The sequence below is a fragment of the Hippopotamus amphibius genome, chromosome 7 (assembly GCF_030028045.1).
Source record: "Hippopotamus amphibius kiboko isolate mHipAmp2 chromosome 7, mHipAmp2.hap2, whole genome shotgun sequence".
Taxonomy (NCBI): domain Eukaryota; kingdom Metazoa; phylum Chordata; class Mammalia; order Artiodactyla; family Hippopotamidae; genus Hippopotamus; species Hippopotamus amphibius.
The window spans coordinates 126,555,487-126,572,850 of NC_080192.1; the positions used below are offsets into that span (position 1 = coordinate 126,555,487).

Sequence of the window (17,364 nt, forward strand, 5' to 3'; positions counted from 1 at the left end):
ATCAACTATAATTCAATAAATTAAAAAACAAAATTCAACACAATGACAACAACAAAACAAAAAAAACCAAAGGTGGTTTTGGGAGTTGGCTTTGAAAACACGTTTGGAAACAGTTGCTACTGTTATGTGACTCAGCTGCTAACAGCAATGAGCTTCCTCTGTAAACTCTCATATTTGTGTACATTAAAAAAATCTGGGAAGTAAACTTCTTAAACCTGTTTTTATAATTTCAAAATGACTTCATCAGTGAGGTTTGAACCCATTTGTGAAAAATGAGACAACTTCCAATTCGTTTGTGAAAAAATAAAAAAATTAACATCTGGAAAAGGGTATTTCATGAGTGACATTCAACACAAATCTTTGTACAATTGAATGAGAACCATGACTTAGCACAACAAACCAGGTACATCTTCTGTTTGGAACTATCCATCTTTGTGAGAAATCTTTTTTCTTTTTTCAGCCATGACTATTTTTCTTTCTTTTTTTGGGGGGGCGGGGGGGGGGGGAGACAGGCCACATGGCTTGCAGCATCTTAGTTCCCCGACCAGAGACGGAACCTGAGCCCTAGCAGTGAAAGCTCTGAATCCTAACCACTGGACTGCCAGGGAATTCCCAAGCCATGACTATCTTTGAAAGAAAGCAAGTTCAGAAGAAAAATGAACCTGACACCAGACATTTGTATAGTCCTATCACAAAGCTCTAAATCAAGATTTTAAAAGTAGTGAAACATATTCAATCAAACACTCTCCTCCCCCCAAATATTATCATTTTAGCAAGAGCAGAACCTTTATTTCATCTTTATCTTATTCTTTACACGTTTATTTTTGTGAGTTTTGTGATGTTAGTACAGCCATATATATACATAATTTATTAAAAAAACATATCTATAATATTTTTTGCCGGTACATAATGGAAACAGTGTGGCGATCCCTACCACAGACTGTAAATCCTTCCAAGGTGACCTGTGTCTTCCTCATGGACATTTACTCATGGCCCACACTGGACAGATGATAACGAACCTCAGGTCCATAGGCTGACTGGCTGACCCACTGAGTGAGACTGTATCAGTACAACTGTTTCTGTCATAGGAAAAACATAAATATCAACGCGGGGGGAAAAAGGACTGAATACATAAATGAGCTCTTGGCAGAGGAACAAAAACAATCAAATGTGAAACTGGAGCTGCCTCCTATAAATGACACTAATCGTAGCTAAATTCATTGAGTTTTCACTCCATGCCAGGTGTGTTCTGTGCTGAACACTCGGACCTCCCGATTTTTCACAACAGCCTTGTGAGAGATGCCAGCACTGGGCTGGTGTCACAGGTTCCTGTGCTGCCTCCTTGAAGGAGGGCTACCCTGGGGACAAGTCTGGAAACTGTTTCCTTTTCTCCTCACGGGATTTCAAACCCAAAGAGATCCTGATCGTGTGCTCTCCTGTGTAAGATGAGTTACAGAAATAGAACTGGAAGAGAAATGGCGACATGGAGTCTCCATGTATAATGATGTCATCATCGATCTACCAAGTGCAGGAGATATGCTCTGAGCTATTTTTCCAGCAAGTGGAAAAAACCAAGCTGCCCCATAGGTCTCCCTGTGGGTAGGGCATCCTCAGCTCTGCCCCAGAGCCTGGCACTTCCTCTTTAACTGGTCACTGAATGAACACACAGCTTAATTTAGCTTGGTTCTTTTATAAAACAGCTTCCTTCTTCATTCTTTTAACTTAAAAAGTATGAAATACACATACAGAAAAAGCCTGAAATATATATATGTACATTCAATTATAAGAATAGTTATCAAGCAAGATCTTGTGAAACTACCACCCACATTTAAAAATTGCCGTTCCACTATTTGAGAAGCCTTCTGTATGTCCCTCCTCAATCACGAGCCCCTCCTTCTCTCAAAAGTAACATTACCAATTTTTCTGATACTTGTTACACTGATTTCCTTTTCTACTTTTACCACCTATCTCCATATGTAAGTGGAGTCGCCTTATGAGTGTTCTTTGTAATACTCTCTTCTTTTTGCTCAATGTTACATGTAAGTCACCCAAGTTGATGAAGGCAGCTGTAGTTATTTTCACTGATGCATAATTATTCTGTTACATTAATATACAATGAGTTAGTTTCCCAGTCCATTTTTTTAGACTATTTTTTTTAATCTTCTGGCATATTTTATTTTTTGGCTGCGTTGGGTCTTCGTTGCTGTGCACAGGCTTTTCTCTAGTTGTGGCGAGCAGGGGCTACTCTTTGTTGCAGTGCGTGGGCTTCTCAGTATCGTGGATTCTCTTGTGGAGCACGGGCTCTAGGGTGCGTGGGCTTCAGTAGTTGTGGTTCAGTCTCTAGAGAGCAGGTTCAGTGGTTGTGGCGCATGGGCTTATTTGCTCCACGGCATGTGGGATCTTCCTGGACCAGGGATCGAACCTGTGTCCCCTGCATTGGCAGGTGGATTCTTAACCACTACGCCACCAGGGAAGTCCCTCCCAGTCCGTTATTGTTGGGTATTGACCTCATTGTTTCCAGCTTTATTGTTTTTATGAACAACACTGCCATAAATATTCTCATACACATCTCCCAAGAGAGACACATTTGCAAATGTTTCTTTGAGAGCCATTACCTAGGGATGGAATTACTGTGCTGTTGGTTTCCACTTGGTCAACTTTACTAGTTTTCTATAATATATCCTATGGTTTTATATACTTTCTTAAAATTTTTAAAAATTAGTTTTCTCCTTAGGTAATTTTAAAAAGTCATCTCTTTTTAAAAAGTTTAAAATATGATTCTCATTTGAATATAGGATGAACGTATGTCAAAACTTTAACTCAGTAATTAATGAGGGAATTATTAAAATGGTCAAGTCTGATTCAAAGGAGAATGTGAGGAATGGAGATTTACATTGTTAGTTGGTCAAAGGAATACTGAAATGATATTGATAATAGAAAACTAGTTAATGTTCTACAGGGTGATAAAATCATAACCTTGATTTTATCTTTTTTACCTGTCAGAAATCCATTAGTCAACACAATGTCATACTATCTGGGCTCTAATCAAATAGTAAATAGCAAAGTCAAACACAAGGGTATACTAGATAACTAAATATTTCTTAGATGAGCCTGTTCAGCAGGTCAGATGGTCTCTCCTGCCTTCTTTACAAGTTTGGGATACCTTTTCTTAACAATATTTCACTTTGCTTCCAAATTTGTGGTGAGGATCAAATGAGAATGTATAAAAGTGCTTTGTAACTGTAAGGTACCAAATATATTTTCATTATTATGGTTGTTTAACAAAGCCCCTCTGAATAATCTATTGGATTTAATACGAATATGGGAAGGGATTGAATTATTGAATACCTATTTTTAAACTATTGTTTTTATCTAATTTAATTCTTACAAAAAGACTGAAAAGATACTGAATCTAGTTTCTCTATAAGATTGGGATAATAGTAGTACCTATCTCATTGGGATGTTGTGAGAATTAATGAGTAATAGGCTTACTGTTAAAAACAGTGCGTGATACACAGTAAATACACAAGACGTGTTGGTTCATTGAGCGTTGAATCTGTTATTTGAACAAACCTACTGAAGATTATTTTTAATAACAATATATTTTATTTTTAGAATTTCCATTTGGTTCTTAGTTCTTTTATAAATGTTCCTTCATTAAAAAAAAATACCTTAGTCTTATTTCACATCTTAAGTTCTTTTTTTATTAATAAACTTTATTTTTAGAGCTGTTTTAAGTTTACAGGAAAATTGTACAGAAAATACAGAGAGTTCCCAAATACCCCCTCTCTACCCCTATACAGTTTCCCCTATTATTAACATCTTGCACTAGTGGAGTACATTGTTACAGTTGGTGAACCAATATTGATGCACTATTACAGTCCATGGTTTCCTTTAGGGTTCATGCTTTGTGTTGTACAGTTTTCCTGGTTTCGAAAAATGCATAGTGTCATGTATCCAACACTACAGTATCATACAAAATAGCTCCTTTTGTCTTTAATGTTTCCAAATCTACTTACATATAGTCTGTCTTCAATACTGTTATGTAACGTGTGGGTCTAATCCAGTCATTTGTTGTGTCTACTAATTCTCACTGGGATTGTTTCTTCACTTTTTTTTCGTAATTAAAAGATTTGCGAGCTGCTATAGCTCCACATATACGCTAGCAAAACAAATCTTAGTCCCTATAGTTAATTTAAAAAATCATAGCTTACTAATTAGAGATGGCTGAGTTCTTCAGACCAATTGGAAGCCCAGGAACTTGCGGTGCCATTATAGCCTTGTGACAATAATGTGTATCCCTCTTTTCTAGATTTTTATTTTATATCACATTTATTTGTAGTTGAGCCCAAATTACTGCTAGAATCATCTGTTTTGTGTTTTTGGGTTATTCCCCTACCCTGGAAACCAGTATTCATTTTGATGGATGTTCCGTTATGTAATGAAAGTATAACTCTGGGTCAGTGAACTTTTTCGAGTTTTGGTTTTCTCTTCTGCAAAAAAGGGGATGATAACAGGGATGTGGAAATTTAATTATTGTACCATGTTACCTGTCATAGTGTAAACACTCTATGTCACCTTTTACTGGTATTACTTTTCTTTGTACCAATCTTTTCCCAGTAGCATTTATAGTCCCAAATCAAATGCAGCCTGAAATTACAACCATTATAAGAATATAATTGCTATTAATTCCTTGTGCTTTCCACAGTGTGCCCCTAATCTGACTGAATCTGGCTCACCAATCCTCATTTTTTCTGGACAACAACTTCCTTCTTGTCCTATATACACACCATGCTCATTTGTCTCTCCACTAAAACGGAGTCTTCCCCATCTCCGTGACTCCATTCTTTTCAGCCTCTAACCAAATCACCTCTCCATGCTTCAGAGCTTAATTAAAGTTCCATCTCCTTTATGAAGCCTTTTTACCAAGTTTAATCCACACTAATCTTTTTTGAACTCAAAAGCCTCTATAGAGAGTATCGCAGAGTAGAGCTTTCTCAGAATTTGTTCCTGGTGTGGCTGTGGCTGTCTTCCTAACTAGACTGAACATTTTCCTATAGGAAAAGGACATGTTCCAGTGTATATATAATACCACCAGGTGCAGGTAAGTGCTCTTATGTATTTTTAGATTTTGGCTTTTTAGCGTATATTTGGTGGGAAGTTGGGGCCTGGTTTGGGGTTGTGGCCTTCCAGAGAGGACTTTTCTTTATTTCTGCAAAGTGTTCCCTGGTTACCAGTCTGGGACCACATCTTTCATTAATTTTTTCAGATTGGGAGCTCCTGGATTACTCAGGTAGTGTAAATTTCAACCCCCAACTCAAGTGAGGATAGACTTGTGGTTATGCCTTCCATGGTTCTTTGAAGTAGGAGCTACTGGAATGGAAACTTGAAGAACTAAAAAAAAAAAAAAAAGGTGAACTCCTTGACTTGATGAGTTATCTTGATTGTTACACTGTGCTAAGCTAGGAACACAAGCTGGGATTGGTGGTACTTTAGGTTATGTGATATTTAGTCATTGTTTTTCATCCATAGGAAGAAGTGGGGCAGGTATGCTGTTGCCCTTGTACAGAAGCAGAAACTGAAGCCAGAAGAAAACTGGGACTGGGTAGGTCCTCTGGAGACTCTGTTCGGTTTTGCGAAAGAGAAATAAGATGATGACCCTTCATGAGAAGAAGTCTTCATCCATACATTACTCTCCAGTTCCCAAACCCATCTCTGGACCTCTCCACATCCCCAGCAGTCTAGACCCTAGGAAGAGAAAACAACCCACTTTCATGTGTGCAGTATTTTAGAGTTACAGAGCACTTTTATACAGCTTCTTGTTTTTTAGCTGTGCTCGGAGACAGGCAAAATGGGTGCTCTTGTTCCAACCATATAGATGAGGTGTTTGAGAAACTGGCACTCAGGCTGGTGATGGTTGCTGTGAAGGCCACACAATCAAATGGTACATCTGGGATTCTAACTCATATTCTTTGTCATCTCAGGCTTTGGGATCAGAGAGGTACTTAACTCCTGATGAAAATGGATTTTTCGTTTGTTTGTTATTGAGGTGAAATTTCCACGACATACAATTAGCCACTTTAAAGTGAACAATTCAGGGGCATTTAGTGCATTCACAATGCTGTGCAACCACTACTTCTGTTTTCAAAAATGTTCATCAGCCCCTCCCTGGGTTTTTGTGCCAAATAAAAGAGCTTTTTTATGTAAGACATCCAGCTCAGGGCCTTGCTCCTGGTAGGGGCTGAATGAAGGGAGCCTGTGTTATCAGACTCTCTGTAGCTCTCTCATAAACCTGGGAATGCAGAAAGAGGAATTATTCCCTAAATTTAGCACCTTGAGAAAATCAGGTTGATGATATGTGAAGTATTCATGTCCCAATCCTTTTTTAAAATGACATTTCAAAATTGCTCTCTTCCAGGAAACCTTTCCCAAGGAACTCCTATTCTTGAAAGCAGACACATTTATCTACCACTGCCCCAGGACTGAATCACATGCTGTCACAGAGTAGCCTGTTTTTGAAAGGAGTATTTCTCTTGGGTAGACCATGGCATGCACAAACTTGGAGGTACCAAGATGCTCTACCTTGTCCTGGGTACAGAAAATGTGCATAACAGGTATGTGTTGGATTGTACTGAGTGATGGTGGGCAAGCTCCCAAATTCCAGCCAAGGCCTGGTGGCCTGGGTTTTTCCCATGTTTGAAATAGTGGTTTTGGTGATTGAGGATATGCTTTTTGGGTACCAGTCTGGGCTCAGGTTGGCCATCCCCTGGGCAGGTCTGGCTGAGACAGGACATGAAAAGTCCCAGCTCCCATACCTGCACCACACGGCAGGTGGAAGGCGAGAGCTTCAAGGAGGCAAACCCAAGAATAGAACAGCTTTGGACTTTATTTAAGTGTGCCAATTCCAGGAGCATAGGTACCAGGCCCCAAGAAGTTGTGACTGTCTATTTGGCTTCCTACGTCACCAGGTGTTGCAGCAAGTGACCTCCATAGTGGCCAGGGGTGGCCGAGGTAGAGGGCTGGTGAGAAGCGTGGCCGGGGATTTCAGGATGAGAGCCCACACAAGGCTGGCAGGCCTAGAAGCTCACGGTGTTCAGACTTATGGGAGGATTTTCCCTCCGGTGACCTCTTAGGGCTCTCCAGGCCATCACTGTGCCGACACCGACCACAAGGCCGCCTCCTACTGCCACCGGCACCGCCCAGGTGGGCACTGAGGAGTCTGCTTCAGCCTGGTCTTGAAGTAGCTGACTGTTCCTCAGGGTGCGGATGTAGGGGCTTTCCTGTAGAGGAGGAGAGGGTCGGGGGTTAGGGGCCTGAAAACCACCCATCTCAGGTTTGCTTAGTCCCTATCCCAGAGATGGTGCAATAACCTTGTTTCCATAGCTCATCCTGTTTGCAAAGCTCCTTCGTCCATACTGTGCCCCGACCCCCTGAATGAGGAGGGGTATCTAAAGTGGTTGACACCCAGATATAACCCCCTTTCCTGTCAACTCAGTTTTTTTTAAAGTATTTTTTTATATTTTATAAATTTATTTATGTATTTATTGGCTGTGTTGGGTCTTCATTGCTGCACGTGGGCTTTCTCTAGTTGCGGTGAGCAGGGGCTACTCTTCATTGCAGTGCGCAGGCTTCTTATTGCAGTGGCTTCTCTTGCTGCAGAGCATGGGCTCTAGGTGCGTGGGCTTCAGTAGTTGTGGCACATGGGCTCAGTAGTTGTGGCTCACAGGCTTAGTTGCTCTGAGGCATGTGGGATCTTCCCCGACCAGGGCTCAAACCCATATCCCCTGCATTGGCAGGCGGATTCTTAACCACTGCACCACCAGGGAAGCCCTCAACTCAGTTTTGAAAGATTGGGAACTGATAGGTGACCCATGGAAAAGAGTCCTGGGGAGCTGGCAAAGCTCCCACCTCTGTTTCCTCTAGGCCGCCACTGGACAGCTACTCCCGTCCTCCCAGCCCAGGAGTACCCGCAAACTGGGAAGGTCAGTGTGGAAGGACAGCGGGTTGTGTAGTAGATGAAGAACCCAAATGTGAAGGGCCTGCCTCCCTGGATCCTCCCCCCACCCCCCTCCCCGCCCAGTGAATGCTGGTGGCATGGTGGCCATGCGAAGCCCTGTGCTAGGAGCTGGGAGAGTGCCTGAGGGTTCAGATGTGACCTCGATCGTGGTCCCGTTGGGAGATAAGACTTGTTCAGAAACAATCACGTTACAAAGGAGCCTGGGTCAGTGCTTGTGAGAGGTGTGCACAGAAAAGAGAGACCAGTGCTGGTGTGTGTCTGGGGTGGGAGTAGTAGGGTGAGATAAGGTGAACAGTAGCCCAGAGAGGGCAACATCTGGGCCTTGTAGGATGTGAAAATTTTCCACAGGCGGAGGTCGGGGATGAGCCTCCAGGAGGAGCAGATGGCAGAAGCAGAAGCACAGGTCGGGGGGGGAGGGGCGGGCAGGCATCGTGGGGCTTGTCTGGGAAGCTGTTCCATTTCCAGGAGCAGAGTGTATGTCTAAGGGGGAAGGTGGGCCTCCCGTCTGGACTCTCTTCCGTGGGCACCGGGACCAGGGAAGGGTTTCAACAGCCTTGACGAGACTGGAGTTGCTTCCAGGTGGGTCTCTCTGGCTCTGGCAGCGATTATAGGATGGACGGAGAAGGGGGAGAGGGGAGTCAGGACGACAAGGTGGGGGCTTTGTCGGTGGTCCAGGTGAGGGGGGCGCAGGCCTGGACCCTGGCCGTGCTGCAAAGCCAGAAAGATGATGCAGGCGCCCAGAACGGACACAGTGTCTTATGTCTCTTTGCTTCCCGACCCCCAGCTCCCAGGAGTGTGCCTCGCGTGGGAGGGCTCCGGGATGCATGTTTAAGACAGGATGCCTCAGACCCCCTGGGGTCATAGGGGTATGAGGTTCTGGCCAGTGCTCACTCATCTGCCTCCCCTGAGGGCCTCTTCCTGCTTCAGTGAACCTGTTCCTTTCTCCCTGTCCTCACTCCCGGCTGCTGTGCCCTGAGGACCTGAGAAGTGTCGGGGCAGCCAGGAGAGGTGAGGTTTGAGAATGGTGGTCTTGAATGAACGTACCTGACGGTAAAGCCTCCCAGGGGACGTTTGTGCCTCCAGGTGGCCAGGACCTCCCCCTGCCCCCAACCCAGGCACCTGTTCCACACCCGACAGACAGAACTTGACTCACAGCGGAGGGGCACTTGAGTTTGGCTCGGCTGTAGGTGAAGTTGTTGGAGGTTGTCTTACGACCCACGGGTTCCAGCTGAAAACAGAAAAGGAAACCTTGATTTCTTCCAAAGCTGGGAGAGACCTCCCTGTCGGAGGGAGGAGCATCTCACACCAGATTCCCTCGCTTTGCAAGGCTAAAACCAGCAAAGGGACAAGACCCGCGGCAGACACTAGCGGCCCTGGGGCCAGAGCTGGACCTGACTCCTGACTCACAGGATGACAGGTCAGAGTCCCTCAGAGCAGAATCTGTGTCCTGGATTTAGTGAGGACGACACTGAGGCCCAGGAGAGACTGAGCCGTCCAGAGGCGACAGCAAGCGAGTGGAAGGGCAGGGCCCAGGACCTCCTCTCCTGCTTTCCTTGCGGGTAGTTGTGATTGCAGACACTCTGCATTTTCAACTTTATAAAATGGTGATAATCATATTTACCAACTTCTTGAAGTGTCTGGGGATAGTCCATTTCAGGAAAACTTTGAAAACGTATTGGTTACCATGACATCATTACTATGCTTGGCTTGTCAACCTTAAGAAACTGGAATTTTCTCACTTGAGCTACTTTGGTGTGTTTCTCACATAGATGAAAAGATTTACTTGAAACCTCCCAGGGAGCAATTGTGGTTCAGGGAAGTTCTGTTTAATGCTTTTGATCCTGGGACCCTCTGAGAATGATCTGGAAGCTGCTGTAACCCCCTCCCTAGCGTCGTAAGTTAATAGACTGCTCCCTGGCATGTGGCCAGTACCGAGGAGAATGGATTCCTGACACTCACTTATCCAGACTCTGTCCTGGACATCTAGCCTCCATCCATCATATGATCTGCTTCCCTGCCTGTTCCTGACCTCACCAGCTCCTAACCTCCAGGTACTGCCCAGGAGGGAAGTGAAAGTCCACGAGGCCCGTGGATGACCACACCTGGCCCGTGACCTTGCTTTTTGTTGTCTTAAAGCTTTTACACCTCTTTGTTTGTAACGACTAGAGGAGGAAGGGCTGCTCCTGTCCTGGGAGAGACTCCACGGTGACTGGACAGAGCACGGCGGGCACACGGGCTGGGGTCCTGGCTCCGCTGATAATGAGCTGTGTGGTGCTAGCTGGGCTCCTGAACTGCCCCAGGGCTCGGGGTGGGGCATTAAACGCTGACAGGACAACTCCACATCTGGTGTTGTGAGCATCACATGAGAAGATGAGACACGTGTGAGCGGGAGGCGGCTTATGTAGGTAAGAGAGCATTTTTCCTACTGTAACAGAACCACCCAGTGACAGAACGAATGCTACAAGTCAGGTTGGTTGATTCCCAGTGATATTCCAGGAACCCAGGAACTAACTGGCATCGAGGAAGGTAATGATCATATGGGTTTGATGACTATCAGTTTCTCTGTTTCTACTGGTTCCTTGGCTTCGGTACACAGCCTACTCTATCTCCCAGTTGTGAAGTCCCCTCCCCATCCCACCTCCCCTCCAGCTGCCTTCACCCTTGCTCCTCATAACTCTAGAAGAGTTGTTTGTAGCCCCTGGTTGCACTTCCCTACCTCCCATTCTCTCTAACACTCATTCAGTAGGTCTTCGGTCTCCACCATTTGACTCAGCTCTGGTCAAGGTCACCAGTGAGCTCCACATTGCCAGATTCAGTGGTCACTTATTTTGGCTTCATCTTGCTTGGCTTTTCAGCAGAATTTGTCAAAGTTCATGCTTCCCTTTCAAAACACTTCTCTTGTTTCCCTCCCACCTCCCTTCTCTCCTACTCATCTGTCACAGGGTCAAAAGTTGGAAGAAAGCCCCAGGGCTTGGTGGTTGGTCCTATGCTCTTTTCCACCTGTTCTTTCTCTAGGAGCTCTCAGAAAATTTCATGGTCTTGAATACCACTTCTATGCTAATAACCCCCACATTTTCCCCCTAAATCTCAATTTCTGACTCTCTCTCTGAGATCCAGAATCATACATTTAACACCTTACCTGATAACTTCAGGTGGATTTCTGGAAGGCAGCTCATACTGACCACGTCCAAAACATGAGCTTTTGATTTTCCCCTCCCAACCCTATTTACACATCTCAACTGTCCACGCGGCTTCCTTGACCCCAAACTGAAGAGTCACCCCCGTTCCTCTTCTGCCTCATCCACCAGCCAGTCCAAAACACATCCCGAATCTGACCACTTCCCTGGTCCTGGCCACCTTCACCTCTCACCTGGACTTCCAGCAGCTTCCTAATGGTCTTTTCAGTTCCTTGCTTGCTCCCCTCTAGTCTGTCTCTACGCAGCAGCCAGAGGGCAAGCCAGATCACGTGGCTCCCCCGTCGAAAACCATCCAAGGACCCGGACCCTGCTCTTGCCCACCTCTGACCTTGCTCCCTTCCCTCCAGCCACACTGGCCTTTGCTGAGCTCCACAGGCACTGCAAGCTCATTCCTGACTCCAGGCCCACACAGCTCCAGTTTCCTCTGCCTGGAACACTCTGGCCCGAGACCTCGGCGTGCCTGGCAGCTTCTCGACATTTGGTTCTCAGTTCACACGTCACTCGCCGGTGAGGCCTCCCTCTCCCCACTGTGACTCTCTGTGACATCACCCTGATTTATTTATTTTTAAGCCCTGAATGTGGTCAGAAGTTACCTTGTTGATTGATTGATTGATTTTTATCTCTTTTCCCCACTAGACTGGCAGTGCCCCAAGAGCAGGGAGGCTCTTTTCCCCAGCACCCAGGGTGCTCAGGCGATTTCAGTTGAGTGGATGGATGGATGAACTGGAGTCATGAAGGCCTGAGGCTGGCCACAGGAAAGGCAGTTGTTTTTCCTAGAACCCACCTTTCCTGAGACAGACACTGCGGATACCAACGGTGTGGCAAATGACAGGACTGAGACAGGTAGGGTGCCAGGAGGCCAGGGGCTGGGGGAGGCGGGGGCAGGGCTCTAGCTGCTCTGGGAACTTGGAGAAGGCTTCTTGGCACCTGAGTTGAGTGTTGAGGGGGTGGGTCAGAGTTAGTCAGAGGCCGGAGGCTGAAAGGGTAACCCGAGATAAGGAGATGAGTGAGGGCAAACACACAGAGGCAGGAGACAGCATAGGTGGTGCAGGAAACGGCAGTCCTTGCCGGATTGCCAAGTGCAAATCAGGGAGCTGGGAGCGGCTGCTGGAGAGGTTAACTGGGGCCAAGTCCCAGGAGGCCTGGTGTGCTGTGCTAAGGGGCCTGGCCTTTCTTCCTCGGGGAAGGGGCAGCCCTGGAAGTTTGAGAGCAGGGGCGTGACTTGGTCAGCTTTCATTTGTGCAGACTATGTGGTCCCCCCATGGCGAGGAGATCTAAGGTAGTGGTTTGCAAACCCTATACAATAACATCACTGGGGAGTGTCTAAGACGTGCGGAACCTAGGTGCTACCCCAGACAAAGTCAGAATCTCTGGGGATGAGGCCCAGGCACTGGTTTTCTTTGTTGTTGTTTTTTTCACGGTTTGTTTTCTTTTTTTAAATAAACCTTTTATTGACGCTAACATACGTACAGAAGCAAGTGCAAATCATAAGTGAGCCGCCGATAAATTATGACAAAACGAGCACACCCCCGTAGAGGATCCAGATAAGGAATGGAGCATGATCAACACCCAGAAGCTTGCTCCTACCCTTTTCCGGTACCATCCACTCCTCAATAAGACCATGTATTTATTTGCTTGTTTTTGAAATTTATAACATATAGTTGCATGCTGGTGACACCTTATTCTCATGGCTGTGAGGTATCCTATGGTATGAATGTGCTGTTTCTTTATCCATTCAGCTGTCGGTAGACATTTGGGGAGTTTCCTGTTTGGGGGTTATGAGTAGTGCTGCTATGAAAATTCTTGTTGTATGCATCTTTTGGTGAACGGTGTGTCTAGCTTTCTGCTGCGGACATACGCAGGCATAGAATGGTTGGGAATACATGTGTTCGGCTTTAGTAGATATACCAAGGTTTCCCAAAGTGGTTGTAGGTATTAATTGTTTTTAAGAGTCCCCAGATAATTGTAATACACAGCCAGAGCTGATTATTGCTGTTCTAATGGCCGTCAGCCTGGAGACAGGGACACCAGTCAGGAGGCTAGCATCGTCACTTAGCGCCCGGGGAGATGCCAATGTTAGTTGAGGGTGAGATTTCTGCAGAAGAGGGAGCAGGCATCAGAGAAGAGGAGGAAAAACTGCTCATAAGCAGACAAGAGGAAAACATCCCCTAGTGCTGCTGGTGTTTCTGGCTTTGCAGACGTCTCTGGAGAGAAAGGCATAAACTTCAGCAAGGAGGGGTAGGAGATAGAACAGTTTCAAGTGTGTTTGTTGCCGCAGTGGGGTACCCGGGGTGTCAGCCAAAGCCTGCAGACACTATGTCATAGAACTCTAATTATGAGACATGAATTCACTGGTTACACATGTGCTTATCAGGCTGGGAGCGGGGAATCAGGGTGGTGCTGTGGCCAGGACGCTTGGCGGTTAGACCTGGGTTCTGACCCCTGTCCTGCCCCTAGCTCACTGTGTGATCCTGGGCAAATCGTTCCATGTCTCTGTATTTTTTTTTTTTTTTGGGGGGGTGCATATATATTTATTTATTTATATTTATTTATTTTTTTTATTATTTTTTTTGGGGGGGGTACACCAGGGTCAGTCATCTGTTTTTATACACATATCCCCGTATCATGTCTCTGTATTTTAGTTACAGAACATTCCGGCTAGATGACCTCTAAGATCCTTTCCAGTTCTATGGGTTTGTCATTTATTTCTTGTCACTTTGGGGGTGAAATTCCAGGGAGGTGAGGACCTGAAAAGTTGGCATGATGCCATAGCTTTATATCTGGTTTTGAAGGAAAACAGCGGACTATGTAATTATTGCCACAAATCATATAGCACGGGATAACATACTCAGATGATTTTAGGTTTGCTTTGCTTTGTTTTTGTTGGTGCTTTTTAAATTTGGGGTATGGCTGGGACAGAGATGGTTGGGGAGCCGTGCACAGTCCTGAAGTATTAATAACATGGCTCCGTGGCAGTGTTTACCTTTTGTTTTCAGATCTAAATCCCTTCCACTTGCTTTTATGAAACAGAAGCCTCTCACCTGGGTGAATGGGAAGACCTACTGAGCTGCTTTGGAAGAGAAGGCCGGAACGACGTTAAATCATGCAGAATGCAACAAGTGGGCCCGGTAGCGTTCAAGTCATCAATCTGGCCATCGGCCCCAGGAGACTCATAAAGGTCCTGGCCCTGTGCAGGCTCAGGATGCCCCCAGGTAGGAAGACCATACCCTGATGGGGACGCTGGGAGGGAAAGGCTAAGGGCTTAGCATTCCTGCCCCTCCTTGGAATCTGTGGATTCCCCTGAAGTCTCAGGGGGAGCAATGGTACCATGCAGAGTTATCTAGTCTTAGGGGGGTTTGGGGGGGGGGGTGGATTTTAAAAGGAATGAAATTGAGTGGCTCAGCCAGGGATAGGCAACTGGACTTCAAAGCACAAAAATCTTCAAAAGAGACATTAACTGCTCTCAGGAATTACATTGTTTTAACTTTGATTTTAAAAACTACTCTGGAGGTAGGGTTGGGGTGGGGGGTGGGATCTCAAAGATATTCTGATTGCAATTCCGAGTCCTGGACTGACAGAAATGACGAAAGTTCCAGGAGTGGGCAGGATGTGATGTCAACAGGAGGAAAGTACCAGGAAAACAAGAGCAGAGGAAGGCTGAGTCTGCAATTAAGTAGGCCAAGGAGAAAACCTCCTTACATGCTGTTCTGAGAAGAGGAGGTGGTGTAGAGCTAAGGAGAAAGTCAATATTGTGTGTCAGCCGAGTAAGATACTGGCCACGCTGGCAGAGCTGACAGGTGTGGGAATTTTTGCACAGTGGTGCCTGGCAGAGTCGCAGCGGGCCTGAAACCGCAATGAAAGGAGCAGGCGTGCAGATTGTTTAGTCACCATGGGAGAAATGAGGGAACATGCAGGTTGGGGTGGGGATTGGGTTACCCGCTGAGCCTAGATCAAAAGAAGCCAGTGGATTGGAAAGGCATTTCATTTGCTCTGTGCAAGAGGATACAGCGCTCAGTGTTGCCGGTCAAGCTCTGTGCAAACACAGCTGACTGTCCAGTCATGAGTGGCCAGCCGTAAAGGGCAGAGCAAGGCACACGGCTGGGTTGTCCCTGCGGCCCCTGGGCTGTATGTTTGTTTCATAAGGTTGCCTTTTTCCCCATCAGAAAGGGCTGGAATAGGTGGCAGCCTGGGAAAACAGGCTGAGTGGCTCTTTTCTTTTTGATGTTTAAAGAACTAATAGTTGGGAGTGGGTGGATTATCGTGCTGGGTGGGGTACACCCATTATCTCAGTTTTCTGAGATCTGTGTCATTTTTGTGGTTTTTGTAGATATGGACACAAATGGCCAGAGAGAGATCATTGACTCAAGGTCACACAGGAAGGGGTTGATGCTGATGTTTTCATCCAGTCCACCTGACGACAAAGTTATCCCCCCGCAGCACTGGGGCATTACCAAAAGAACAGAATCTGTCAGGACAAATATGTGAGCTGCCGTTTTGAGTTTTGGGGAGAAAGGAGCCACGTCAGCCAGTGGGTTTCTTGTGGTGGGAAGAGTCCGCGTCCTCGGGTTGTCCCCTTGACCCAGACGCCCTTGACCCTCAGCCACTGACCATGTTATTCCAGAGAGCGATGGCCATCTCAGCATGCCCGCGTTCTGAGAAGTGGAAACAGTCCTCCGAGAAGATGGTGAGGTCAGCGCCCCCTCTCTGTGACCAAAGGCAAGGGGATTATCTTCCTGGAATAAGGGCACCGCTACCTGCCCACCCCGCCCCCAGGGAATTGCAACCTTCATCCTTTCAACTCTGCTGCCAATTGGCTCAGATGTTGATGAAGAAATTCCCTGGTTTGGGAATTTTTATTTTTTAAAAACTATAGCCACCTACAGTCCATCCCTTTTTCTTTAGCATCCCTGCCCTAATAGTTGAAAAAGAATAATATTTTTAGGAAGCTTTCCATTTTATCCCAGCCCAGCAAATAGCAGGGCTCTGCCTGGGGAGCTGGGCCACAGTTAGTTTCCACCTTTTCTTTCCAAGTACATCTAAATTCAAGTTATACTCAAAGTTGAGTGCAGGGGGGAGGAGGAAAAGCAGTAACAGCAGCCCTTTGAAAGCACTCTTGGAGAGAGATGGTCCTAAAAATCCCATGCAGAGAAAGGAAATACATTGGCTAAGATACGGTCTCTCAGACACGCTCATAACTTACATTGTTCAGGGGGACAAGAGTGTTTTTGAAGAAAGGCTGCACAACCACGGCGAAGTCCTCTCGCTGCAGGTACTGGTAGGAGAGCCTGGAGAGGCCACTCTGGGGATGGGGAGAGGGGCTGCTCAACTCCTCCGCAAGGCTGGGCAGATGGTCCATTCCTGTGGCCTTGGGTGGGTTGTGTCAGGGCCAGGGGACTCAAAGGAGCTGCTCTAGTGCACGAGCATCCGCTTAGGCTGCACCAGGCGTGGGTACCACCCCCCGCTCCTCCCTGACATCTGCTTGGGCCCAAGGCCTCCCCTGCTCTCTCCGCATGAAGAGGTGGATTATGAGGGTGAGTCCAAAATTATCCGCACTCCGGCTGTAGAATTTATAGACGTTTTCATATAACTACAGGGCGGATAATTTTTGACTCATAGACCACGGGGCTCCAGTTGAACTGCTGTTTCAATACCAGCGCCTCAAAATGCCTGTGACCTTGGGGGAGGAGGGCCCATGGTCTTTGCATTTCTTCAACGCCAAAAGGCGGGCCGTGAAAGGATAGACTAGCCGTGCTCATCCTCAAGGAGCTTATCATCCGTCTGGGAGATGGAAAAAATCAGAACCATGTGGAGCTTCAGGGTCAGTGAGGTGCGGACTGAAATTGCTGGGCGGGGGGAGGGCTTAGTCGGGGAAGCGTCTCAGAAGACGTAAGAAGACAAGTCCCGCACGAGACGGATGCACTGCAGACAGGCCCAGGGCGCGGCAGAGCAGAGATGGACGTGAGAAGGTAAGGAGGGAGGCAGCAAAGGGCAGTGAACGCGGCCCCTCTCCCCTCTGGGTGGGGGGTGGGGTTCTCCCGCTTCCCTTCGGAGCTGCTCCCTCTCCTTCCCTGCCTTGGTGTCTGATTCACCGGGACACATGTTTCACGGGCTGGGATCTGCCTTTAGGGAGTGGCCTTGCTCTCACTAGAG

General features: G+C 46.6%; 1 protein-coding gene and 1 long non-coding RNA gene across 6 annotated transcripts in view; one reads left to right on the forward strand and one right to left on the reverse strand.

Annotated features, from left to right (window-relative positions):
- Positions 1–6,879: 6,879 nt before the first annotated feature.
- The window catches only part of PLB1 (phospholipase B1), a 209,730-nt gene continuing 199,245 nt past the window's right edge, over positions 6,880–17,364 (reverse strand). For all 5 annotated transcript variants that reach the window (XM_057742730.1, XM_057742728.1, XM_057742727.1 and 2 more), the window contains 4 exons: positions 16,415–16,513; positions 15,823–15,918; positions 9,171–9,245; positions 6,880–7,280 (listed from right to left, as the gene is read on the reverse strand). In XM_057742730.1, coding sequence (XP_057598713.1) covers positions 7,077–7,280; positions 9,171–9,245; positions 15,823–15,918; positions 16,415–16,513 — 474 coding nt within the window. In that variant the 3' untranslated portion in view covers positions 6,880–7,076. The remainder of the gene's footprint in view (positions 7,281–9,170; positions 9,246–15,822; positions 15,919–16,414; positions 16,514–17,364) is intronic.
- LOC130857243 (uncharacterized) lies at positions 11,311–16,547 on the forward strand. The gene is made up of 7 exons (XR_009054783.1): positions 11,311–11,721; positions 11,851–12,057; positions 12,687–12,810; positions 14,245–14,426; positions 15,542–15,695; positions 15,836–15,898; positions 16,424–16,547. It is a non-coding gene; the product is annotated as an uncharacterized LOC130857243 (long non-coding RNA).